This window comes from Schistocerca gregaria, chromosome X (genome assembly GCF_023897955.1).
Source record: "Schistocerca gregaria isolate iqSchGreg1 chromosome X, iqSchGreg1.2, whole genome shotgun sequence".
Taxonomy (NCBI): Eukaryota; Metazoa; Arthropoda; class Insecta; order Orthoptera; family Acrididae; genus Schistocerca; species Schistocerca gregaria.
Window position 1 is genome coordinate 122,479,085 of NC_064931.1, and position 27,240 is coordinate 122,506,324.

Sequence of the window (27,240 nt, forward strand, 5' to 3'; positions counted from 1 at the left end):
GAATTTCTGACTATGGGGACACTGACAGTGTCCTATCGACAATGTGCAAATGTTGTTAGTGTGTGATCATAGCATGTGATTCAGTCCAAATGGCGCCAGAGGTATTTGAAAGAGCGCGTGGTCCATTGTGAGGAAGAGCTGATAGAAGTGTCAGGATTGGTGGTAACCATAGGCAGAACAGCCTATAGTGTATACTCCTGCGTAACAGTCTGGTGGGAATTAGAGGGCAGACTGGCCCATATCTCAACAGGTTTTGGTTTCCGGATATATCATCATACAAACTGTTCTGAAAAATGGTTCAAATGGCTCTGAGCACTAGGGGACTTTACAGCTGAGGTCTTCAGTCCCCTAGAACTTTAAACTACTTAAACCTGACTAACCTAAGGACATAACACACATCCATGCCCGAGGCAGGATTCGAACCTGCGACCGTAGCGATCGCGCGGTTCCAGACTGAAGCGCCTAGAACCGCTCGCGACATCGGCCGGCAAACTGTTCTAGTTATAGTCAGTACTACCTCCTGCAGGAATATGTGACACTTTTTGAAACAAAATGTGTATTTCGCTACTCTTCTTGGATTGTAAGTCTACTTGGTAAGGATCCCAGACTAATGAACATTTGTTCAGAATCCACCGAACAAGTGTTTTGTGAGCCATTTGTTTCGTGGATGAATTACATTTCCTTAATATTCTCCTAATGAACCTCAGAGTGGCATGTATCATACCTAGTAATTGTTTTTGCGGTCATTCCACTTCAGATCGCTCCGAGTGGTTATTCCCAGATATTTTAAAGTAGTCAGTATTTTTGCGTTAGTGTAATCTGACAGTAGTGGATCTCTCCACCTAAATACCAATGCATCACATTTATTTACGTTCAGGGTCAACTGTCAGACCCTACACGAATCGTCGATCCTCTACAGGTCTTCTTGAATTTCGCTACAGATTTCTGGTGTCGGATATGGCCTCAGAGAGCTACCGCTGTTACCCATTAAGACCGTGAATATAGATTGTAAACAGTAATGACCCTACAACACCCTCCTGAGATATCCCCGAAATTACCTTTACATCTGCGATTTTGTTCCGTTAAGAACGACATGTTGAGTCACATGTGCAAGGAAGCACTGAACCCAGTCTCAAATCTGGTCCCCTACTCGCTAAGCTCTTACCTCGTTCACTAAACGACAATGAAGAACTTATCGAATGCCTTCGGGAAATCGAGGAATACGGCATAAACCTGGTTCCTTTGTCTACGGCGCTCTGAATCTTATAGACGAACTGAGTGATCTGGGTTTCGCATGATGTGCTTTTGCAGAAGCCATGTTCATTTTTGTGGATGAGGTTTTCATCTCGATATTGCGCGAGCCTAAAATATGCTCCATAATTCTACAACAGATTGACATCAGTGGTATAGGTCTGTAATTACACGTATCTCTCCGATTTCCCTTGTTGTAAACGGGTATGACCCGTGCTTCTCTCCGATCGTTAGGTACTCTTCGTTGCTCCAGCGAAGTGCGATAAACTGCTGCTAGAAGGCGAGGAAGTTGTTTCGCATAATCTTTGTAGAGCCTAACAGGTAGGGACGGCGGCTATAGCTGGAACAACGGGTTTGCAGTTATATCGGTTTATTTCACTGCTAATTTTACTTGTTGAAACAGCTCAAAATAACTGGTCTCGGAAGTAACCAGTTCCGGGTTTTCATTCAAATTACTTCTCTAAGAAACAAAGAGTGAAAAATTTCAAGATACATAGATACAAAATACAGTATCAAATTAAATAGACAACGAAAAGAAAACTTAGTACATCTCGTTTGCTTATTTTTTCGAAAGTGATAAGAGGTTGAATCCTACAAAGAAAAACTCCAGTATTCTTCTACAGACTCTAATTTTTTTTTTGCTCTTTTCAAAAATCATGTTGTAGTTGAGGATGGCACCACTATTTGGGCACTACGAACAGTCAGTGCTACAAGGTGAAGAACTTAGTTTTTCGTGTTAATTTCTCCCTTTTCAACGTCTACAAGCAGGTAAAGACATTATGTCCACAAGGCGTTTGATGCAGTTCCCCACAGTCGTTTAGTGATCAAAGTAAGAGCATATAGACTATCAGGCCAATTGTGTGATTGGATTGAAGAGTTCCTAGATAACAGAACGCAGCATGTCATTCTCAATGGAGAGAGATATCAGGTGTGCCGCAGGGGAGTGTCGTAGGACCGTTGCTGTTCACAATATATATAAATGACCTTGTGGATAACATCGGAAGTTAACTGAGGCTTTTTGCGGATGATGCTGTAGTATATCGAGAGGGTGTAACAATGGAAAATTGTACTGAAATGCAGAAAGATCTGCAACGACTTGACGCATGGTGCAGGGAATGGCAATTGAATCTCAATGTAGACAAGTGTAATGTGATGCGAATACATAAAAAGAGAGATCCTTTATCATTTAGCTACAATGTAGCAGGTCAGTAACTGGAAGCAGTTAATTCCATAAATTATCTGGGAGTAGGCATTAGGAGTGATTTAAAGTGGAACGACCATATAAAATTAATCGTCGGTAAAGCAGATGCCAGACTGAGATTCATTGGAAGAATCCTAAGGAAATGCAGTCCGAAAATAAAGGAAGTAGGTTACAGTACACGTGTTCGCCCACTGTTGAATGGTGCTCACCGGTGTGGGATCCGTACCAGATAGGGTCGATAGAAGAGTTATAGAAGATCCAACGGAGAGCAGCGCGCTTCGTTACAGGATCATTTAGTAATCGCGAAAGCGTTACGGAGATGACAGATAAACTCCAATTGAAGACTCTGCAAGAGAGACGTTCAGTAGCTCGGTACGGGCTTTTGTTGAAGTTTCGAGAACATACCTTCACCGAGGACTCAAGCAGTGTATTGCTCCCTCCTACGTATATCTCGCGAAGAGACCATGAGGATAAAATCAGAGAGATTAGAGCCCACACAGAGGCATACCGACAATCTTTCTTTCCACTAACAATAAGAGACTGGAATAGAAGGGAGAACCGATAGAGGTACTCAAGGTACCCTCCGCCACACACCGTCAGGTGACTTGCGGAGTATGGATGTAGATGTACGTAGACACAGTCAGCAGATCAGCTATTTTTATTTTTATTGTAAACTATGAATAAATTGTTAACTTTCTTCTCCTTATATGATCTCACATATTTGTTCTGGCTCCTCACATATTCAATCTTTTGAAGCAAATGGAACATTGAACTTTATTAGTACCGCATTTCATAAAATCTTCCAGACTAGGAATGGTTCAATTCTTTAGTACAATTGATGTCCGACGAAGACACAGAGAAACTACCATACAGACCAGATGCGGCAAGTCTTGCACAGGGGCTTAACAAGTGTACCATCTGGCAGGCTACGCCACAAGGTAACAGGTAAATTATTAATAATCGATTCATATTTTTGGGTCACAGTCATGTAATAACGTTTGAATGATGTTTCCACCATTTGACTGTATAAACTTCTTTACTTTATATCACTATCGTGTTTTCGGCCTTAAGTCATTCTCAAGTGCAACACTGAAAAAACCTTTTGTAGAAATGCATAGAAAGTGAGGAGAACCAAATATAACGTCAATGTACCACTTGTCAGATAAAAAAATAATCTAAATATTATTATTATATTGTTATTTCGATTACTTTTAATCTGACATTGGAGTGGCATACTGATATTAAATTTTGCTCCTTCTCACTTTTTATGCACCTGAACATTTTTTTTTTGTGTTGTACTTGATAGTGGCTTAAGGGGGGTAGGACGTCAAACGGGCCGACTTAGAGCAAGTAAATTCATAAAACTCCGCCAGAATGACAAGGAAGGATTCATGATTCACACTCGTAGCAGCGGAAGCTCAAAAACAAAACAAAATAATTTTTTTACATGTGAAATTACATCATTTTACACTTACTATTGGCTGAATTTGTTGCTATAGGTACACTTTTCTTCATAAGTAAGAGAGACTGTTCGATGAGTTTTGCACAGCATACAAACATACTTACAGGTGACTGAAACTCTACAATCTATTTAATTTATGAAAAATGAATGAGCTGTTACGTTTTAAACTTTATGTTTAGAAAAAAATCTAATTTCGTAGTTAATTATCTCAATTTTTACCACAGTTTTTAATAGATTTAGAAAATTCTAGAGTTTCTTACACCTGTAAGTATAGTTTGTATGCTGTGCAAAATTCATCAAAGAATCTCTCTTACTTGTGAAGAAAAATGTACCTATAGCCAATAGCCAATAGTAAGCGAAAAAACGATGAAATTTCACACGTAATAAAATTTATTTTGTTGTGTTTTTGTACTTCTAATGCTATGAGTGTGAATCCCGAATCCTTCCTGGTCATGCTGACAAAGTTTTATGAATTTATTTGTAAAAGTATAGACAGTGGAAATTAAAATGTCCTGTGGTGCCTCTCCTGCTCCAAGGCGGCCCCTTTGGCTCCCTACCCCCCTTAAGGGCGAAATCATGACAGTAATATCAAATAAAGGTACATTACTGCCTCACCAAAGCTCTACCAATTCTTATGCCATGTGTTTGCTGCCCATTTCTGTCGTTACCGTTATTAACATAGCACTGAGCTCTTTTCCAACATTCTATAGTAACGCAACTTTGCGAAAAAAATTACTCGTTTCTTTAAATGAGGTTCATGTAAAAACCAAAAATTTTAGCACTGCTCCTATTATGGGTAAGTGAAATTTGTTTTTTTTACCCTGTTTGAAAAACACCTATTATAGCCGAGACCAAACAAATACCGCAAAATATCGGAATTTTGAGCTAAAATACTGATAACGATTTTACGCGGTAGGTTTTGCCGTCACTGCTCACAGGCATCACATTCTGTCCACTTGCCTTTCCACTGTGGTTGAGCGAAACGTACGAACCGTTACAGTGGAGCTCCCATTCGCAAAACGAGCCCAACCTTCATCACGATATCCATACCACCTCGCCGTGGAAAGCGTGAACAGGCCTTATTATCTGATAAACGACTCCAGAAATTTCCTCAGTATCATTGTATCAGCTCATAACCATCAGTCGACACACGGGACGTCGATGGGCGCGATTAATAGCGTAGTTTCCTCTGATTAGCTGTACAGTCCGGGCGTTTTAACCGTTCCGGCAGTTAGTCCGGACGGACGGCGGCAGTCATCGCCCACGGGCAAGTGAAGTCGGCCGGACGTCGGCGACGGACCGTCGTTTCCCACTTGTTCGGCAGCCCGTGAACCGGTTGCGTGTTCCACATCGCGTCCACAACAGGGTCACGGCAGTCCCCGGAAAAAGAGCCGGGAATCTCGCGCCAGCCTCCGAGCGCGATGGCTGCGTCCGGCGTTCGCGCTGCGTCAGCACGTATTGTCTTGCTCGTCGCCGCCTTTGTCCTGGCCGGGGGCGTCTCGGCCGCTCCCCAACCGTCGCACTCCGGTCGTTCCTCGGAGGACGCACCACCCACCGAGGCGTCCCGAGCGGCTGCGACGTCGGCCGGTGACGCCGCAGGCGAGGAAGGAGACGTCGACTGGCGCGAATACGCCGACGCCCTCCGAGGAGTTCTCTGTCCATTGGACGCCAATTTCCTGTCCTGCGTCGAACGTCGGGTGGTGTGTGAGCTGAAGAGCACCGTTCGAAAACTCAGCAACTTCAGTGACGCTCATCCCTGGTTGAAGTATGTCGGAGAGAACATCTCTGACAAAAATACCTCGGATGGTGACGTTTGTGATCCCGAGTCACAGGAACGGGGTGCAGTCACGTCTGCCAGGGGCACGAGCGAGTCTGTCGCAAATAAAGACGAGCCTGGAATCCCGAGTGATACAGGTGCAAGCTCCCAGGAAGTCGCGCACAACTCGTCACAAGGTTATACCACAGGTGAGTTGTAATTTTGAAGTGGCCCTCGTGTACTCGATGTTTCCACGATGGTGGTGCAAACTTTTAGAAACGACGGGAAAGTGATAATGTGTCAATCTGAGATAAGGAAACCTGATAACGTGTGAGTCGGAACTTGTTCACATCTGCCATATTGTTCGTGTAGAGCAGCTCTGAGCACATTAAACTAGACTACAAAGGTTGACAGCCAATACTGACATATTTTGTTTCTTGGCTACATCCGATTCGACAGAGTGGCCGAGCGGTTCTAGGCGCTACAGTCTGGAACCGCGCGACCGCTACGGTCGCAGGTTCGAATCCTGCCTCGGGCATGGATGTGTGTGATGTCCTTAGGTTAGTTAGGTTTAAGTAGTTCTAAGTTTTAGGGGACTGATGACCTCAGCAGTTAAGTCCCATAGTGCTCAGTGCCATTTGAACCATTATTTTGACATTTATGTCATTCTCAGTAGCTAGAGGAGAATAGGATGTCCGACGAGTTGAATGATCCTCCTACATAGTGATGCAGCCGTCGGATAAGGTGCAATATAACTAATTAATAATGACGCTGGTGTAGCCAACAAACAATATATGTCTGGGTTTCTAAACTCCGCCTTCTACAAAACACAATGTATTTCTTTTTCTATTTACCCAAACATTTTTTTACATTTATTTGTCATCTTTTGTGGGTCTTCATTTATTTCTGTAAAGTATCATACAATGTTCATGGTTGCTTTTACTACTTTAGTCCTAAAATCTATAACATGTGCAATTTACTTCTTTTGTTTCTATTGCTTGCTGGAAACTACCGTACTTGTGAAAGTCGATTTCTACAGGTCGACGTTTTCTTATCCCTTTTATTGTTTGAAAGCACGCCATCTGTAAAGTAGTCGTAAAGAATTCGCTTATTTTTGAAAATACTTTTTCATGAATGGTGTTCGCCTGTACTTAGGTTTTTCGTCCAGTTGTGCACTTTTGGCGTATGGTCTTTTTCAGCAGCAATTATATACGCCCTTTTTACACCTTTTTATACTTCAGTCTCTCCTATTTTTGCACGATGTTTGCAAAAAAACGGGATTTGAGGAAAACGTGTGCCGCCTATATCACTGAGAGACCCAATATTATTTGGCAGCTTCCTTATTCATCGCTTGTTTCTGTTCAGTGTGGCGCTAATTTTGAATGTTTGGTATAAAAGTTTTATGGTGGGTGTACTGACTTATTCGACTGTGTGTGTGTGTGTGTGTGTGTGTGTGTGTGTGTTTGCGTGTGTGTGTGTGTGTGCGCGCGCGCCTATCAAGGACCTTCCAATCCCAGGAAGATGAATATGTGTGTGCAATGACTGTCAAATTCTACAGTCGAATGTGAGTCGGAAGTTACCAAGACAAACGTGTTGTGGTTCAACTCTTCCGGAGGATTGAGAGACACAATGGATAAGTATTTGAATAATGAAGTAGATCAATTTATCACGTACGTAGGTTTTGACTTTGCAGAGTAGGCAAGTGCAACTAACATAAAGATTTACATTGTGGGGAGGTGCGGGGAGATAGGAAATTCCACGGATCCTCTAACGCAATGAAGTTAGCGAGATATCACTCCTGCACAGTACCTTGGCAACTTCAGTTTGTAAAACTGTAGTGATTGTAGTTCCTTGCGAAAATTGTGGAGATAAATAAAAATTATTAAGGAAAATATATCTACCTGGATATCTATCATCTTCCGCAGATTATAACTGAAATTGATGTTATCACGTTTCCGCTCCAACTTTCAATGCACAAGGGGAAGCCACGACATTGGGATCACAGATTTACTCCAAACTTCGTACACATTTAGCAGGCCATTTAAACAACATAATGTGCAAGTAGAGATGCACTACTCTGACAATTCGGAGAAAATCGCAAGAGACGCTTTACTCGTCTATTATTTGGCTAATGTATCTGTGCGTATGTGCCGGACGTTAGGGTTCAATGGTGGTTAAGTGATTAGCAATCGAGCTACGTAAGACGAACGTGTTTGAGGCGACAGTTCGACTCCTGCTCAAACTTTATTATTAATCATTTTTTCATCACTGGTCATATTACTTAATTTATATAACATTTGAGAGGTAATATAATTAAAAAGAACCACTTGTATCTGCATGAAGTTTTAGTGAATTTCTTGTCGTTAGATAACTTGCTATTATTAATTAAATTTAATTATTGGAACAAACATATTTTTAAATAGCTCTGAGCACTATGCGACTTAGCTTCTGAGGTCATAGAACTTAGAACTACTTCAACCTAACTAACCTAAGGACATCATACACATCCATGCCGGAGGCAGGATTCCAACCTGCGACCGTAGCGGTCACGCGGCTCCAAACTGAAGCGCCTAGAACCGCACGGCCACACCGGCAGGCACATATTTGTAACTATCGACAAGTAAACGAAGAAACGCATAGAGATGTTCTGAAAATACGTGCCTGTCGTGATTTGTGAAGTAACATGCAGTCTGGAAAGGCACCCGAAACTACTTCGCACTTTAGCGCTTCGAGCTGCAGACACAGAGGTGGGTGCCATCTGGCAGTTAACCTGCGTAGCGGCGAGACGTTGCTAATTTCGCAAGAACGAATAGTGCAGGTGCAAATTTTTTGAATATCACAAAATTTACACGTGTACTACAAAAATGAAGGTGACTACCTGTTTGAGATGGGCTTTCCAAACCTGTCCCCTGTCCTTGACAATTTAATTAAAAATAGTAAATAGTCAAATAATATGACATTCACTACAATTTCATGAAAAGGCACGTGGTTTTTTAAATTAAATAACCTCTCAAATGTCATATAAAATAAATAATGTGATCGGTGATGAAAAAAAATATAGATCATGGACTTAATGTTTGGTGGAACCGGTTTCGTCTACGACCCATCTGCGTAGCTCTTACGCTAACCGCTTATTTTTTAAAGCTCATTTTGTTCGTGGCAGTTGTTCGGGATGGACGTCACATGTCACCCGTTCAAGTTAACTGTTGATCCATTCACTCAGCTTTTTTATTACAGAGGGCAACTAACCCTCCGGTCGAACACCCTGAGCTACCGTAGAGGCAGTTACTTCTTGCAATCAGCAACTTTGCTCAAATATATCACTTACATAATAGACGCGTAAAACTTCCCTTGTGATTTTCTTGGAATCGCCCGAGTAGTGCACCTTACTACTTGCACATTATGTTGTTTTAATGGCTTACTGAAGGTGTACAAAGTTTGGAGTAAATCCGTGATGCCAAGGTCGTGACCTCCCATTGTTTCCAGGACAGGGTTCTCTGTCTCATTGATACCCTTCTCCATCATCCCTTAAAATTTGAACAATTAGTACAGAAACATCTTGTATGGTGTATGAGATAATGAAAACCACTTAACCGATTTTTATAATCATTCATCATGAGGTCTACTTAGAATCATTACAATGAGAAAAACACTACAATCAACCACAACTCCATCGAATGAATTATTTATTTACCCGCAACTAATTTCGGGTATAAGCTTATTTGCAGGAGTTGGCATACTTTTCTCGTATAATTTACCCGCGTTTTTATAACTGCTGGCCGAGTGGTTCTAGGCGCTACAGTCTGGATCCGCGCGACCGCTACGGTCTCAGGTTCGTATCCTGCCTCAGGCATGGATGTGTGTGATGTCCTTAGGTTAGTTAGGTTTAAGTAGTTCTAAGTTCTAGGGGACTAATGACCTCAGCAGTTAAGTCCCATAGTGCTCAGAGCCATTTTCATAAGTGCTGTAATATTTTTATACCGTATACCTGTAATATTTTTATACCGTATACTCGAACGAACTTGGCACTGCACAGATTGTGGGAGCAGACGTAAGCAATCGATGTGTTAGGGATGGGCAAAGCCGAGCGGTTAAAAATGATACCGGTATCTTGATTCTGAATAACCGGTATTTTTCGGTATTTATTTGGTCTCGGTTATATTTGGTTTTTCTATTTTTTACTAATAGCCGGGTAAAAATTAGCCTTAGCAGCAATGGTAATTTTTTTGCTTTTTAAATAATTTTTTTGAGAAAACGAGTAATTTTGATTCGTAATATTTCCATTGCTTTAAAATACTGCGTGATTATAGAAAATGGGGAAAAGGTTCAGTGTTATGTAAACAACAATGCCTACAGAAACGAGCAACAAATACGTGACATAAGAATTGGTACTGCATTGCTGTGTCAATAATGTACTTTTCACCATGTAGCGTGGCGTATTGGAACTATGCTTTACATGCAACGTGCGAGACTTCCCCCTCCCCCCCCCCCCCCCCCCTTCGGACTATATGGTAGTTTCTCGCTGTTGTCGTCGGACATTAGTTGTATTACAGAATGGCAATATCCATAGTCTGGAGGTATTTTAGAGAGTGCGATATCAGTGAAGTACATTGCCTCATTTGCTTTAAAAGATTAAGAACGGGTAAAAGCAACGAATTTGAGACACAGTATAGGGAGGAAACTTAAAACTTAACAATTTATTCATAATTTACAATCAAAGGAGAAAGTAGCCGATATGTTGCTAACGTCTACATAATATGTCTTTATCTGGTTGTTGCTTTTGAAAACGGACGAATTAACATGAAAAATGGAGTACCTCAGCCTCAGTATTCACCTTTTAGCATTGAATATTCGTAAAGCCAAAATAGTGGTATGTTCCTCGATTACAACACGATTTTGGCCATAGTTTAAAAAAAATAGAATCAGTAGGAGACAGCTGGTGATTTTTGGTAGTATTCAGCCACTCATCACTTCTCGAGAAAACCAGCGGACGGTGAACGGATTGTTTCCTTTTATTTGGCTAATTAATTTAATATTTTGAGTCAATGAATCTTGAAACTGAGGGAGCCAAAATTGTTTCAACCCTTTTTCGATTTCTATGTATATTGCAAGAAATAATAGGAATAAAAACAGAAAATCGGTTATTTCAGAAGCCGGTTATTCTTACCGGTTTGAATACTAAGGTAAAACTGGCGTTGAAAAACAGAACCGGTATAACTGAAAACCGGTTGTTACAGCTATAACCGCCATCCCTACCATGTGTACAACAAACATTATTTTCGCAGGGCAATGTATCAGTGTCTCCGCGAAGTTGCTACCCTTAGGAAAAAGTAAATACTACTTCCGGTAACTCGACTGCCAGCAGCCTGCCCGAAAAGTACCGAGTTGTTTTACACGTATAGTATGGCAAACGTGTACGGTTTGTTACTGCTCATTTGTTGATCTCTTGCATCTACGACCTCATTTCATCTAAGTTTCTTGACAAACTTCTTGGAAGGGGTGAATAATTTTAGCAAGCTTCCAATGATATGGATTAGTGTATACCCGAGACTGCACGGATAGCCGAACATCACGGAGAGCCGAAAGACACGGATGATCCAAAATAAACCAATTCTTTTACCGGTAACTGCCATTTACTGTATGTCACATCTGAAAGGCCACTGCATTACTTACTAATTACTCACACTAAACTGAAAATTTAAGAAATTACATTTAAAATAAACTATATTTCATATCACCTTTTTTCAGTTCAATTTCTGAAAACAGTCATCTGTTCTTTTCTGTTTCTGTTATGCATGACGATGGTCATCATTTTCCGGAGAGGCAAAGCATCACATAGTCAAACGAATTGTGTCGTGCATATTCTTGCAATCGATAACTCATTCCAGTGTCTCGGTGTGCATCTTAACGTCTTCCTCGATCGTCCCGCCGTAGCTCTCTTCCTCTAACGAATTATACTCGCTATATCCGCGTCTCTTAGCTGCATAAAACCCGAGTCATAGAGATCACTAACCACTCGCGGATGTTTTCGTCATCTATATCATCACATGCAGAAATTTGTATTCTAAACGAAGATATTGGCTATGAATAAAACAGGATACCTCGTATTTCGTTTTTTTACTTTTTCATAAATTGCCGAACTACGCGCTGATAATCCGCAAGCCGGATAATCAGCACCTCGCTGTAAAACAATGTTTCGGCGTATCGCGTGTGCTGCGTTGAAGAGTGACAGTACTTTTTCCTCTACTCATGTTTCTCATCGCATCCGTCTACTCCAACAATAATCAGCTCATCATTACCATCTTAGGTTTCTCGTTACAGATGTCCGGAGGTACTGTCGCTCGTTCAATGAGCAGACGCTAGTAAGAAAATACATTATTTTATGTATTTGTTTCTGGAGCACAGAAACGCTTCATCTTGGGATATGGGTTCCTGTTGAAATCACATAGCGCCCTCAGTCCTGTCCAATGAGTTTCTATGACAAATGTAATACACCCAGTATATGATAAAATAAACAAATCATAATGACTTGCAATTGACGTCATTGTGTGTAGTTGTGTGTAACAGAATCCTCATTCTGTGAAATTATGTTTCATTCCTAACACTTAACATTTGCTACTGATATGATCTAGCGTCCTCCATAAATTTCCTTCGGTATCTCCAAAGACAAGTTGCTATTCAACAGTGTTATGCACAGTTTAGAAACTCCCATGGTAACAAGATATGCTGTCTCATTCATATTTACAAACGGGGATTATAATATTGTTTACGTATAAGTACCTCTGTTTCGGCACCTGTTCCAGAAAGAAAATAATGTCTGGATAGAGGCTCTCTAGGTTCAACATGCGGTCATCATTAAAGACACGATCACTGCGGCTGGCCATTAATTTCATTCGCTCAAAGAAAGAGAAGCCGCTTGTGATAATCAGTAATCACAAACAGATAACGGACAGGAGTTTCTGTTAGCACAGTACTTCTGTTAGTGTCCGTATCTATTACAACTGCTGCTCCTTTCCTAAATGAAATTTACGATTTATCAATTGTTTAGATGTACAGCACTGAAAATATGGTTCGAGGATCTAACAACGAAATACGTAATCATGAGAGCATTTAGTAATTTCGTAGACTACTCTCTGGTTTATCGACTGCCTGTTTCTTACGTGGTAACCTGAATATTGAAAGAAGTAAGGAATAAACTAATTCTTTTTAAATTCAGAAATCGTGACTTACGCTTAACAAAGCAAATATTATAGAGTTACAGAGACAAGTGCGTGTTTATGGTATGCACGACATGTTCATTTAAGAAACTGAATATTTTGACAGAAAGAAAACGTCGAAATTAAGGCGTGTTAACTGCGTTCAAATCCGCAACGGTATAAACAAGGTACATAATGTTTAATCTAGCTATGGAAGAGTGTCTTACAAGTATTACAGTTCACTTTAAATTATTGTATTTTGCCGGTTTTCCGTTGCAAAAGACATGAAATGTAACCGATACATCATATTTACACTCTTGTTAATGGATCTCTTCATTGATAGTTTCGTTGTATCAGTGATACAACCGGGTGTTAAGATACTTTCCTTTATATGAAGTTTTCGCTTTCATGGGCAAATAGTCCGTAACGCGAAGGCGGTTATGTGCAGAAGGGTCAACCTCTTAATCCAACGATCACGTTGGACATGATGTGTCTTACTTTTTGTAGCACTCCTCCCATATTGACAAGCAACCTCTTAACGTTACATTTAAGTGTTCCTCATTGCGGCAGTAAGTCGCCTTCATTAAGGTATTTCTCTTCGATCAGTGGTTGGTTCGTATGCATATACTGGTGACTGCGATTGACTTAACAATGTTAAGCGAGCGAGGTAGCGCAATGATTAACACAATGGGTTCAAATGGCACTGAGCACTATAGGACTTAACATCTGAGGTCATCAGTCCCCTAGAACTTAGAACTACTTAAGCCTAACTAACCTAAGGACATCACACACATCCATGCTCGAGGCAGGATTTGAACCTGCGACCGTAGCGGTCGCGCGGTTCCAGATTGAAGCGCCTAGAACCGCTCGGTCACAAGGCCAGCGATTAACACACTGGGATCGCGTTCGGGAGCAGATGGGTTCGAATTCCCGTCTGGCTATCCAGATGAAGCTTTTCTTTAATTCCACTAAATCGCTTAAAGCAAATTCCAGGATGGTGCCTTTGACGAACCATGGCCGATTTGCTTTCTCATCCTTCCCCAATTCGAGATTCTGTCCCGTCCCTTATAACATCGTGGTCAACGGTACGCTAAAAGTAATTTTAGGTTCTGATTAGTGTCTAATATCTGGCTCTGCAAGCAAACGGAGAAATAACACCAACTAGTGTATAGACGAATTATTAATACGTGTTACCTACTCGGCCAGTTCTCTAAAAAGAGCTACGCGAGACAGATCTAATCCGTTACGTAAAACGCGTGAGTTTTACTCATGTAACGGCATGGGTATTTGCTTCAAAACTTACCTTATTTACGTTCCGTTAGTCCAATATAACTGCTGCGAAACAGTCGTAGCAGAACAAAGCAATTGCTTTCATGTACTTAAGTTTTCACAAAGGGAGAAAAATACCGCTACCTCGAATCCTTCCTTACTCGGTTTTCCGCAGTTGTTTTGCCGTCCTCTTCTCTCAGATCACGCCTTCTAAGGAATACGGCATCTCAATATCTTGAACTCTCTATCTCTTTTAGTGTGATTCACAAATTACTGCGCGACCTATTTCATTCTTTCTGAAACATCGTCACTCACAAAAGCCGATATCTGTACTTTTATCCAAATTAATGAATCAAATGGCCTGTTTGTGTCGTCATTCTTATGCAGAAAGAAAGTGGCTCAGCGGCAATTAGAGTTGTGCATGTCAATATAGATTTCCACTTTAACTGCTTCCCTGCTTTACTGTTATTCCGTAAAGAATGTTATGGATAGTTTAGGACTCTAGTTACTGATTCCATACTGGATCTCCAAAGTTATCCTTTCCTCACTTGTAGGCCTTAGTAGAACGGCTGAAATAGTTAACGTAGTTCTACATCTAATTTGACGCCACTTAGTAATTGTAAAGATTTTATCTGTTAAGTCCACCACAAAATTTGTGTGTATAAGTTTGATGCCAAGAAACATAATTATAGTAATATAAAAATTATAATTGCAAAACTATAATAGGACAATCCATAACCGACTTAGTATACCAATGCCGACAATTCAAATTCTGATTGTTCTGATATTTATCTTGTATTTAACATGACTTACAACCCCCAAATACCTTTATGTATGCTAACGTGTAGGTTCTTACTCTCATCCCGACCTAAACTGTTCGCACGAAGGTGGGAGAAATCATAGTCATACCACGTACTGCAGCACCGGCTTTACAAAAGCACTGTTATCTGTAAAACTGCTCACTTTCTTCATATTCATAAGACACAGTAATTGAAAATATCTTGTATAATCTGTCATAAATTACGGAAAAACAAGTGACGTCAATAATAGTTCTACGAAAACTTGACTTTTTGCATTTTTAACCTGAGATCCGAAATAGTTTATTTAAAAATTGACAAAATGGTTGCTATGGAGCTCTAAAATGAAACAAAATCTCTCCAAAAAGCAACCAAAGCAACACAGTGAACTTCGCGACTTACTAATTAGTTTGTGATCCTAGACTGCTACTGCAGCCGTAACTCTGTCTAGCAGTTTGCAGAGCTTGTAGCGTTCGTGTAGTAAGGAGAAGGAGGGCTGGTCATCGACTGGATTCGTTTAACGGTGCAGTGATGTTGCTCACCACTTGATTTGTTCCTCTATTGACAGTTGTGATGCACTCAGTGTTGACAGGAACTGTCACCGTAGAGAATAATTTTTTATCCATGCTCTCAGCTAAATTACGTAGGGCGACAATCCAAGATGTCATTCCTATGTGTGGGAGCAGTCATCATCCCGTTAGCGCGGAGACCTGTTCCTCGCACAAAGAAGGTAAAAACACCGGCAACCAATAACCGCTCCATTGTAACTATTTTCGCGGTTCTAGGCGCTACAGCCGGGACCGCTACAGCCGCAGGTTCGAATCCTGCATTGATGTGTGTGATGTCCTTAGGTTAGTTAGGTTTAAGTAGTTCTAAGTTCTAGGGGACTGATGACCTCAGATGTTAAGTCCCATAGTGCTCAGAATCATTTGAACCATTTTTTGTAACTATTCCAGATATATGAAAGCTGATACATGGTTATTTCGCTTTGGAAGTGACTGTCTAGCTAAAACTATGGCTCATCATTTCAGAGGTGTGACTGCTAGTAAATGTAGGTAACCACAACACACGCTCTACTTTGTGATCCTGGATAAGAAATTTTTAGGAAATTTGTGATCAGTTCCTATGGGACCAAACTGCTGAGATCATCAGTCCCTAGGCTTACACACTACTTAATCTAACTTAAACTAATTTACGCTAAGTGTTGTATTACGGTAAGTGTTGTATTACTAACTGAACGCCCCTCGTACTTATCGTAGGTAGTCGCTACACGCTGAGGTGACGAATGTCATGGTACACCTCCTAATGTCGTGTCGGACCTCCTTTTGGCCGGCGTAGTGCAACACACATGCCCATGCCCGAGTGAGGACTCGAACCTCCGACGGGGGGATCCACGCGAACAGTGGCAAGTGGCCTAAGACCGCGCGGTTGGATAAGAAGCGACGGTACTCATACCATTCTCTCCGGGCGTACGCGACACTTCCGTTTACCAGTCTATGAGTTGTGCTTACCCATACACTGCTGCTTACGCGTTACAGAAACAGCAACAGCTGCTCACAGTTAGTTGCGACTGTCACTGTTGTTTCTTCGAGCACTCTCCCTAGCAAAAATCTATGGTCAATAATCACCAATTTAACTCGTTTTCACCATAAGATTAAAAAATACGAATGGACAAACACTGTGCCATGTTACAGCACCAGCCAGAGACTGCACTCTGCTGCATTTCTTCGGACAAATAGTGTTTCGTACAAATTACCACCATTTTCTCTCAGTAAGGCAGTACACAAACACTCTGAAACACGAAACCCGTGATACTGATGGTGTCGATACTTCGTCGTTGAATTTGTCACGTAGCTAGAATTGATTTATTCCTTCGTGCATTTTAGCTACACATACTTGAGCTGTTGTGTCTCAAAAATAAATTTTTAGTATAAGTGGCTGTGATGAATGGGTGTAGCGTTGTCGATCAGAAAAGGAGACGATTATCATATGTTGTTGTTGTTGTGGTCTTCAGTCCTGAGACTGGTTTGATGCAGCTCTCCATGCCACTCTATCCTGTGCAAGCTTCTTCATCTCCCACTACCTACTGCAGCCCACATCCTTCTGAATCTGCTTAGTGTACTCATCTCTTGGTCTTCCTCTACGATTTTTACCTTCCACGCTGCCCTCCAATACTAAGTCGGTGATCCCTTGATGCCTCAGAACATGTCCTACCAACCGGTCCCTTCTTCTAGTCAAGTTGTGCCACAAACTCCTCTTCTCCCCAATTTTATTCAATACCTCCTGATTAGTTATGTTATCTACCCACCTAATCTTCAGCCTTCTTCTGTAGCACCACATTTCGAAAGCTTCTATTCTCTTCTTGTCTAAACTATTTATCGTCTACGTTGCAGTTCCATGCATGGCCACACTCCATACAAATACGTTCAGAAACGACTGCCTGACACTTAAATCTATACTCGATGTTAACAAATTTCTCTTCTTCAGAAACGCTTTCCTTGCCATTGCCAGTCTACATTTCATATCCTCGCTACTTCGACCAACATCAGTTATTTTGCTCCCCAAATAGCAAAACTCTTTTACTACTTTAAGTGTCTCATTTACTAATCGAATTCTCTTGGCATCACCCGACTTAATTCGACTACATTCCACTATCCTCGTTTTGCTTTTGTTGATGTTCATCCTATACCCTTCTTTCAATACACTGTCCATTCCGTTCAACTGCTCTTTAAAGTCCTTTGCTGTCTCTGACAGAATTACAATGTCATCGGCGAACCTCAAACTTTTTATTTTTTCTCCATGCATTTTAATACCTACTCCGAACTTTTCTTTTCTTTCCTTTACTGCTCGCTCAACATACAGATTGAATAGCACTGGGGAGACGCTACAACCCTGTCTCGCTCCCTTCCCAACCACTGCTTCCGTTTCATGTCCCTCGACTCTTATAACTGCCATCTGCTTTCCATACAAACTGTAAATAGCCTGTATTTTACCCCCGCCACCTTCAGAATTTGAAAGAGAATATTCCAGTCAAAATTGTCAAAAGCTTTCTCTAAGTCTACAAATGATAGAAACGTAGGTTTGTCTTTCCTTAATCTTTCTTTTAAGATAAGTCGTAGGGTCAGTATTGCCTCATGTGTTCCAACATTTCTACGGAATTCAAACTGATCTTCCCCGAGGTCGGCTTCTACCAGTTTTCCCATTCGTCTGTAAAGAATTCGCGTTATTATTTTGCAGCTGTGACTTATTAAACTGATAGTTCGGTGATTTTCGCATCTGTCAACACCTGCTTTCTTTGGGATTGGAATTATTATTTTCTTCTTGAAGTCTGAGGAAATTTCGCTTGTCTCATACATTTTGCTCATCAGATGATATAGTTTAGTCAGGACTGGCTCTCCCAAGGCTGTCAATAGTTCTAATGGAATGTTGTCTACTCCCGGGGCCTTGTTTCGACTTAGGTCTTTCAGTGCTATGTCAAACTCTTCACGCAGTATCATATCTCCCATTTCATCTTCATCTACATACTCTTACATTTCCATAATATTGTCCTCAGGAACATCACCCCTGTAAAGACCCTCTATATACTCCTTCCACCTTCCTGCTTTCCCTTCTTTGTTTAGAACTGGGTTTCCATCTGCGCTTTCGATATCCATGCAAGTGGTTCTCTTTTCTCCAAAGGTCTCTTTAATTTTCCTGTATGCAGTATCTATCTTACCCCTCGTGAGATAAGCCTCTACATCCTTACATTTGTCCTCTAGCCATCCCTGCTTAGCCATTTTGCACTTCCTGTCGATCTCAATTTTGAGACGTTTGTATTCCATTTTGCCTGGTTCATTTACTGTATTTTTATATTTTCTCCTTTCATCAATTAAATTCAGTATCTCTTCTGTTACCCAAGGATTTGTACTAGCCCTCGTCTTTTTACCTACTTAATCCTCTGCTGCCTTCACTGTTTCATTCCTCAAAGTTATCCATTCTTCTTCTACTGTATTTCTTTCCCCCATTCCTGTCAATTGTTCCCTTATGTTCTCCATGAAACTCTGTACAACCTCTGGTTCTTTCAGTTTATCCAGGTCCCATCTCCTTAAATTCACACCTTTTGCAGTTTCTTCAGTTTTAATCTAATTAATTTAATTATTATTTATTAATTATCATTAATTTAATCATTCATTTTATTATCATATGGTTACAGAATATAAACTGTTAGCGGTTAAAATTGGAACACTTTGATTGCTAGCACATAATGAAATTTTATGAGGGGCGTTCAATAAGTAATGCAACACATTTTTTAGCCAATTTCTCCTAAAAAATGCATAATTTGTTATGGGATATCGTGGAATATTCCCGCTTCAGCTCCTATAGTTTTATAAAGTTCCGATAGGTGGCACCGCTATACGTAGGCCTCAGAATGGCGTCTGTAACGGAGGTGGGTTCAAAGCACAGAGCTATCGTTGCGTTTCTTTTGGACCAAACCAGGCGCTTGCAGAATGCCTACCGAGACAACAATGTGAACAAAAGCACAGTGAGTCGTTGGGCAAGGCGTCTGTCATCATCGCAACAACTTCGCGCAAACGTGTCCCGCCTCCCGCGTGTCACCGGGCCAAACACAGCTGTGACTCCTGCAGTATTGGAACGTGCGGAGCTCTCATTGGAGGTGATCGACGAATCACAAACACCTCGCTACTCAAATGGCTCTGACTACTATGGGACTTAACATCTGAGGTCATCAGTCCCCTCGCTACTCAACTGCACGTTTCTGTTGCTAGTGCTGAAATATTCGTCCACCAATTGGGGTCCTCAAAGGTGTGTCTGCTGGGTTCCTCGCCACGTAACAGAAGACTTCCAGATGTTTGACGTAATGAAGGATGCACTCTGCAGGAAGCAGTATGTGGATGATGGGGATGTTATTGCTACAGCAAGACGTTGACTTCGACTTCGTCCAGTTGAGTGGTACCATGCATGCATACAAGGCTCTCCCAGTAGGGTGGCGCAAGGCCGTCGCATTGGACGGCGATTATGTTGAAATATAGAGTTCCGTAGCCACAAGAGTGAGGAATAATATTATGTACTGCAATCCTGAATAAAACGAACCTGTTTTCAGAAAAAAACATGTGTTATATTACTAACTGAACGACCCTCGTACTTCTCGTGAATAGTCACTATACGCTAAGGTGACGAATGTCATGGTACACCTCCTGATGTCGTGTCGGACCTCCTTTTGACCGGCGTAGTGCAGCAACTCGACATGGCATGGACTCAACTGGTTGTTGGAAGTCCTCTAAAGAAATATCGAGCCGAGCTGCCTCTATAGCCGTTCATAATTGCGAAAGCGTTACTAGCACAGGATTTTGTGCACAAACTGAACTCCCTCTTATGTCTGATAAATGCTCGATGAGATTCATATCGCGCGACCTGGGTGGCCAAATAATTCGCTCGAATTGTCCAGAATGTTCTCCAAACCAGTCGCTAACAGTTGTGACCCGATGACATGGCGCATTGTCATACATAAAAATTACATCGTTTTTTTTAGGAACATGAAGTCCATGAATGTCTGCAAATGGTTTCCAAGTACCCGAACGTAAGCATTTTCAGTCAATGATCGGTTCAGTTGGACCAGAAGATCCAGTCGATTCCATGTAAACACAAGCCACATCGCTATGGTGTCACAGCCTGTCTGCACAGTGCCTTGTTGACAACTTGGGTCCATGGCTTCGTGGGGTCTGCACCACAGTCGAACCCTACCTCCAGCTTTTACCAACTGAAATCAGGATTTATCTCAGCAGGTTATGGTTTTGCAGTAATCTAGGGTCCAACCAATATTGTCGTGGTCACGAGCCCAGGAGAGGCGCTGCAGGCGATGTCGTGCTGTTAGCAAAGGCACTCGCGTCGATCGTCTTCTGCCATAGCCCATTAACGCTTCATTTCACCGGACTGTCCGAACGGATACGTTCTCGTACGTCCAACATTGATTTCTGCGGTTGTTTCAGGCAGTGTTACTTTTCTGTTAGCACTGACAACTGTACGCAAACGCCGTTGCTCTGAGTTGTTAGGTGAAGGCCGTCGGCCACTGCGTTATCCGTGGTGACAGGTAATTGCCGAACTTTGGTATTCACAGAACACTCTTGACACTGTGGATCTCGGAATACTGAATTCACTAACGATTCCCGAAGTGGAATTTCCCAATCGTGTAGTTCCAATTACCATTCCGCGTTCAAAGTATGTTAATTCCCGTCGTGCGTCCATAATTACGCTGGAAACCCTTTCACATGAATTGCCTGAGTACAAAAGACAGCTCTGTCAATGCACTGCCCTTTTACACCTTGTGTACGCGATACTACCGCCATCTATATGTGTGCAATCGCTACTCCATAACGTTTGTCACCTCAGTGTATAGCGAAGATTACGTGAGGGTTTGGAGGGTGTGGAATTTAAATATTTTAATCATGCTGGGCATCGAGTCGAACTGAGCTTTGATGACAGATACAGGTACGTCATTCCATGCTACTTCAGCTCTATGCCACAGTTCATCAATCTAAGTGACTGCCAAGTGGTGGCGTGTCATTCTCTTTGCAATCCATGACCAGGTATTTTCAGTGAGTGAGAGATTTGAAGAAGGTGCTTCCCAGGGCAAAAACGAACACTTTCTGTGTCGAGGCAATTCAGGACAACACAGGCAACAATCGGTCTTCAGTTAGCTTATTAAAATATGACGTCATGGGGACATCGAAGACGGAGCACAGGCACCAGTCTGAACACGTCAGCCGGCCGGAGTGCCATGCGGTTCTAGACGCTACAGTCTGGAGCCGAGCGAGCGCTACGGTCGCAAGTTCGAATCCTGCCGCAAGCATGGATGTGTGTGATGTCCTTAGGTTAGTTAGGTCTAAGTAGTTCTAGGGGGCTGATGACCTCAGAAGTTAAGTCGCATAGTGCTCAGAGCCATTTGAACTTAACACGTCAGAAACAAAAGGCTGATGTCCAAATTACCAGTGTTGTGAATTAGATACGATCATGTTATGTACCCAGTGGAAAGTCATATGATCGCGCAAGGTGCTGAGCCCGTATGATTATGACAAATGTAATCTGACAACAGTTGTTCACCTCGGAGATTCCACATACAAACCTGTCCACCCTGGTGCTGTATGTAAAACCACAGCTAGCCTGAAAAGACAACGGTGGTAGCGCTCCAATGTCTTGTGTTTTCACTGGCTGCAACAGTGTCGGTGTGCATCTGTCTGCTCCCATTTCTTGGTTCAGTGTACGTAGTGTAGTGTGGGTGTACGAACATACACAGCCTAGCAAACAATGTGTTTGTCTTCTCGCGCGCTTGTCGTGCGCGGTCGTTGAGAATTCTGCCTGGGGTTGAGTATGACCCTGGACAACTCATCGATCCCATATGCGTAATCTTTCCTTATAACAGAACTAGCTCAGCACCCGCTCGCATTTGCGTAATAATTATCAAAAATAATTTTATGAACATATATTAGACCTAGAGAAAAAGTAATGTGTTAAAGATACGTTTCTTTTTCTACGCAGTTCTGAAAAAAAAAGCCGATTTGCCGTGATGACAGTTAAATAGCTTTCTTTGATTTAGTTCAGAAATTGCAACACATGCTAAGCTATTCCTGCTAATGAAAGCCATACAAACTAGAGAATAATTTCAATAAAATGATTTAAAAATCGGTATTACTGAGGTTCTTAACAGCGTCCGAACTGGAACGTTTTTGTGTGGCTGCTTACAAGTCGCCATTGGTCTTCCACAATATTAAAAATACTTCATACCCCGACGTCTAGTCCTTCCCCCCCCCCCCCCCCCCCCCCCCTCCACCCCTCCCACAAACTATCGTACGGGCGCCCTTGCATCGAAGCACAGTCGTTTCCGAATATATTTGTGATCATAAAGCGAATCTGATAATCGGAGGTCTTTGTTAATCCTGCCTTTTGAGGTCTTGTGGTGATATTTCAACAGCAACTTTCATCGCCTAACACCCATGTCTTTATTTCCAACCGAGAAGTCAAACACAAATTTTCATAGATTTAGCTTAAAAATTCTTTCATAATCAACCCTTCCCATAAAATGTTAATCTCCTATTTCACTCCCTTATGGATCGATTTCCCAAAAGCACTGAAGCACATATTTGTTTGTTCCGAACTGAGAATCCATATACAAGTTTACTGAGCTATGCTACAGACTGCCTATCTACACTTTGAAGCTACTAAAACCCGAGATTATGACTCTTAAACACAAAAATGTGCAAGGAATTGAAGAATTAAAGTAAGAATAAACACAGAAAAAGCTGAATATGTAACTTGCTTCTCTGCTGATGTGTTACAGGTGGCATCTGGGACCTGTTTGATGAATATGTATATAATTCACATAAGAAAAGAAGACTACGACTACTATTTAACTCTGTCCCCATTTTCATGATAGTAGCTTCATTTTCTCCATTAAAATGTAACTTTTTCCCTTGAAAAAACTTTGGTACCGCTATCTGCAAAGTGTGTCCCATAGTGACTGATGTTTCATCTTCCTCAGATAACACTTTAGTTTTTTATCCTTAATCTGGTCTAGGAGAAACAAGAAGAAGAGAAAACAAATTTAATTTGTTTTGGACATAATGATCCTGTTATTTTGATAAATGTATTAATTTATGTGATATGTAACTTAATATCATCAGATGTTTCCCTAATTTCATGAATAACAGACTATTTCAGTACTTAAAAATGGCTACAAGGCTCAATTGTTTTATACTACACTGCTGCAATAAATGTTGCTTAGTTGAGATTTTTACAGCAGAGGATGAACCTCAGTGCAATAGTAACTTGCAAAGTCTATGCTCACTATGCCAACTTGTGAAAAGTAAACTATTTTGGAGCATATTTATCACTGTGGAACATTTCAATAATGATATGTCACATGGACTATCTCCCTCCACTTTCAGGTGATATACAACAGCTCAACTGTTTGACACTTGAAGCAAAGGAAGAAGATGGCTGGTATGACCAGAATAGCTGTACCAGAAACCATAGTTTGAAGTGTGCTCTTCTTATCCAGAAAATATTGTTCAGAATAATGGGAACTTTTTATGTAACATGAAAGAGAACTCCTGGTAAATACACTAAGATGACAAAAGTCATGCAGTAGTGATAGACACATATATAGTTCATGGTAGTATTGCATGTACAAGGTATAAAAGGGCAGTGCAATGGTGGAGCTGTCATTTGTACTCAGGTGGTTCATGTGGAAAGGTTTCCAGTGTGATTATGAGTGCATGACAGGACTCAACAAACTTTGAATGCGGAACAATAGTTGGCGCTAGATGCATGAGACATTCCATTTTGGAAATCTTTAGGGAATTAAATATTCCACAACTAAGTGTGTCAAGAGTGTGCCAAAAATACCACACTTCAGGCATTCTCTCTCACCACAAAAAATGCAGTTGTCAATGGCTTACACTTAATGACCGAAAGCAGTGGAATTTGCATATTGTAGTCTGTTGTGTCAGGGAATCCTGCATACTCAATTCGCTAGACAAACAATCAAACAATTTGTATTAATGAGTTTTATTACAAAAAGTCAATTACAGACAATTAACTCTGGCAATTACACAGATGTGTCGCAAGCAAAGGGCAACATATGAAATAATCAGTCTTTGCAGTGACTGCTGATCTCTAACTGACTAAAGTCTTTCCTGAACTGCTATCAAAGTGTATAATACTGACACTGCTATCCAAGTGGCCCCCACCAGTCGGATGTGGTGCTTATGTACTCTTCCCCTAGAGGCCACTGCTGTCGCATTGCCATCCTGGAAGCGTGGTCAGTGAGTGTGTGATTGACTGACTTCTTCTCATAGCCTTCTCTTCACTGCCATTCCCAACTGGCATGCTGGCACTTGACTTTATGCCATAATTTGTCAACAAGGCGCAACGCAGGCTGGTGGTAGCTCCACAATGGTGTGGGTGTGTTTAGATGAAATGGGCTGGATCCTCTGGATATTTGGCTACTTGTAGACCATTTGCAGTCATTTAAGTTCGCATACAAAAATGGAATCTTTGTGAATAGCAATGCACCGTATCATTGGGCCGTAACTATTGATGACCGATTTAAAGAACACTCTGGACAATTCAAGTGAATGGTTTGGCCACCCAGATTGCCTACCATAAATTCCATTAAACATTTATGGGACATAATCGGGAGGTCAGGTCATGCAAGAAATCCAGCAATGGTAACACCTTCAAAATTATGGATGGCTATGGAGCCAGCATGACTCAGTATTTCTGCACTGACTTCCAGAGACTTTTTGAAACCATATCACCTCAAGTTGCTGCACTGCACCAGGCAAAACGAGATCAGACATGATATTAGGAAGTATCCCCTGACTTCTGTCACCTCAGTGTATGCAATCATTATTCGCCAACAGGGACTTACTGACAGATGGAATGCAACTAATTTTTTTTGTACATAGGATCATCCTAGAGACCTGTTTTTGCCAAAGTCCTCTGGCCATTCCACGTGTCCTATAATTATCTTAAATATCTGACAGTTTCAGCAAATACTGAAATATATTTGGAGAACTTGCCATGGTTCCTGACTACTTTCCATTACCCCATTTATAAAATTTTGAGGCTTTTTTAATTTTTAAAGTTATATTATCTTCATTCTATATATTCAAATAGGATACAATATGTATAGAAATGGTGCAGGAGAAAGCTCAGATCTGTGTCGTGTGCCATCACATTGCTAGCAACTACAGAAAAGAATATGTTATAGAAGTCTTCTTGTTATAAATCTCAATGTACTTATCACCTGTGTCATGACCATATTCACCTTATATGAACAATTTTCAAAAATAAATCATTCATCCCTTGATGAAAATTTTGTTGTATCACCAAATAACTGTTATATAATTTGTGAGTTTTATACTGAAACAAGAATTGAAAATATCTACAAAATTTTCAGTCTACATGCAGTTTGTACATCATGAAAAGTAAGTTTGAAACAACAATAAAAAAATACACAAATTTAGTAAACAGTTACTACATAGCAAAAAAATTGATTGACTGTAGGTCCTACACATTTTATGGAACATTTAAAATGGGCATGGAATGTAGTTATATGTCACTGTTTGGGTCACAACATATCATTATCACACCTGACTGATCACCATGATAACACACACATCACAAGAGATAGGCTTGCTCTTCTTTGTCTAGAATTTCAAATTGGTTCTTCAGTGATTTTTTAAAAATTGTGTCATGTGGTAAAATTACTGCTATTTAGATTTCATCTTTACATAATGCAATACTGGCAGTACATTGATATTCATATTATGAGCCTACAATTTTCCAAGATTTTTTTTTCTGAATCTTGATCCTTTTGAAATGAAAAATCAATGTAGGTATAAGAATAATTAACCATAATATCTCCTGTCTTAGAAAATACTTTCCATATACCTTGAATACAGCATCATGGGTACATCAGTCAGAAAATAGATCTGCAATGAAACTGAAGAGAAGCACAGAAATATGGGAAAAGACCTTGGCTGTTTTGTTAGAACTGTTGGCAACTTTGTATTTTATTGCTTTGAGCCAGTATTAGTAAAAACACTCCACCAGCCGATATTCCACTTTGTCTACTATATTATCCATAGACAATGTGAAAAAGACCATGTAAACTAATTAATTTTATTATTTCCAGAGACAATTGCAAGAACAATGAAGATGAGTATGATGATGCCAATGATGCTGCTAGGTCCAATGATGATGCTTGGCTTCCTACCATTTCAACTGGCTAATTTGAAAGGCATGGTGATGATGGCCATGATGCTTAGCAACATGGCACTTATGTCAGCCATCATGACGACAATAAGAAATGTGGTTTTTGGAAGGCGCCCTGGACCGCATGTGGTTTACAAAAATTATGGGTATGCAAATGAACAGAAACAGAAGTGGATTCCCCATCAACCAGCAGTGTTCCATCATGGATAACATGAGAACTTTATAGGCAATCACCACATCAAATATACTGTTTGAAGTTTACTTGTGTTTTTTTACTATTTTAATGACTTGCAATGAAGGGAATACCAAAAAGATTACATATTCTTCAGTTCACCGTCATCTATTTATTTTCATTGATAATCATATCTGTGAGGAGTGAAATGAGTGTTGAACTGATTGACAACTGAGTACAATTTTCAACTCTAAATAAATTATTGTATAATTTTATTGTGCTTAGCACAATTGTAAGTTATGTAAAATATATAAACTGAGACACTGTACTAAATTATACAAACAGTTATTCTGATACCATA

General features: G+C 40.8%; 1 protein-coding gene across 1 annotated transcript; it reads left to right on the top strand.

The window, feature by feature from the left end:
• Positions 1-5,312: 5,312 nt before the first annotated feature.
• LOC126298583 (uncharacterized) lies at positions 5,313-27,240 on the top strand. Its single transcript, XM_049989955.1, has 2 exons — positions 5,313-5,879; positions 26,628-27,240. Exons 1-2 carry the CDS (start codon positions 5,336-5,338, stop codon positions 26,915-26,917), a joined length of 834 nt encoding a protein of 277 aa, XP_049845912.1. The 5' UTR covers positions 5,313-5,335; the 3' UTR covers positions 26,918-27,240.

Excerpts from the sequence above, each read along its gene's own strand:
- LOC126298583 (XM_049989955.1), top strand. The coding sequence starts at position 5,336 with ATGGCTGCGTCCGGCGTTCGCGCTGCGTCAGCACGTATTGTCTTGCTC. Across the intron at positions 5,880-26,627 it reads GTCACAAGGTTATACCACAG|AGACAATTGCAAGAACAATG; the intron begins GTGAGTTGTAAT and ends TATTATTTCCAG.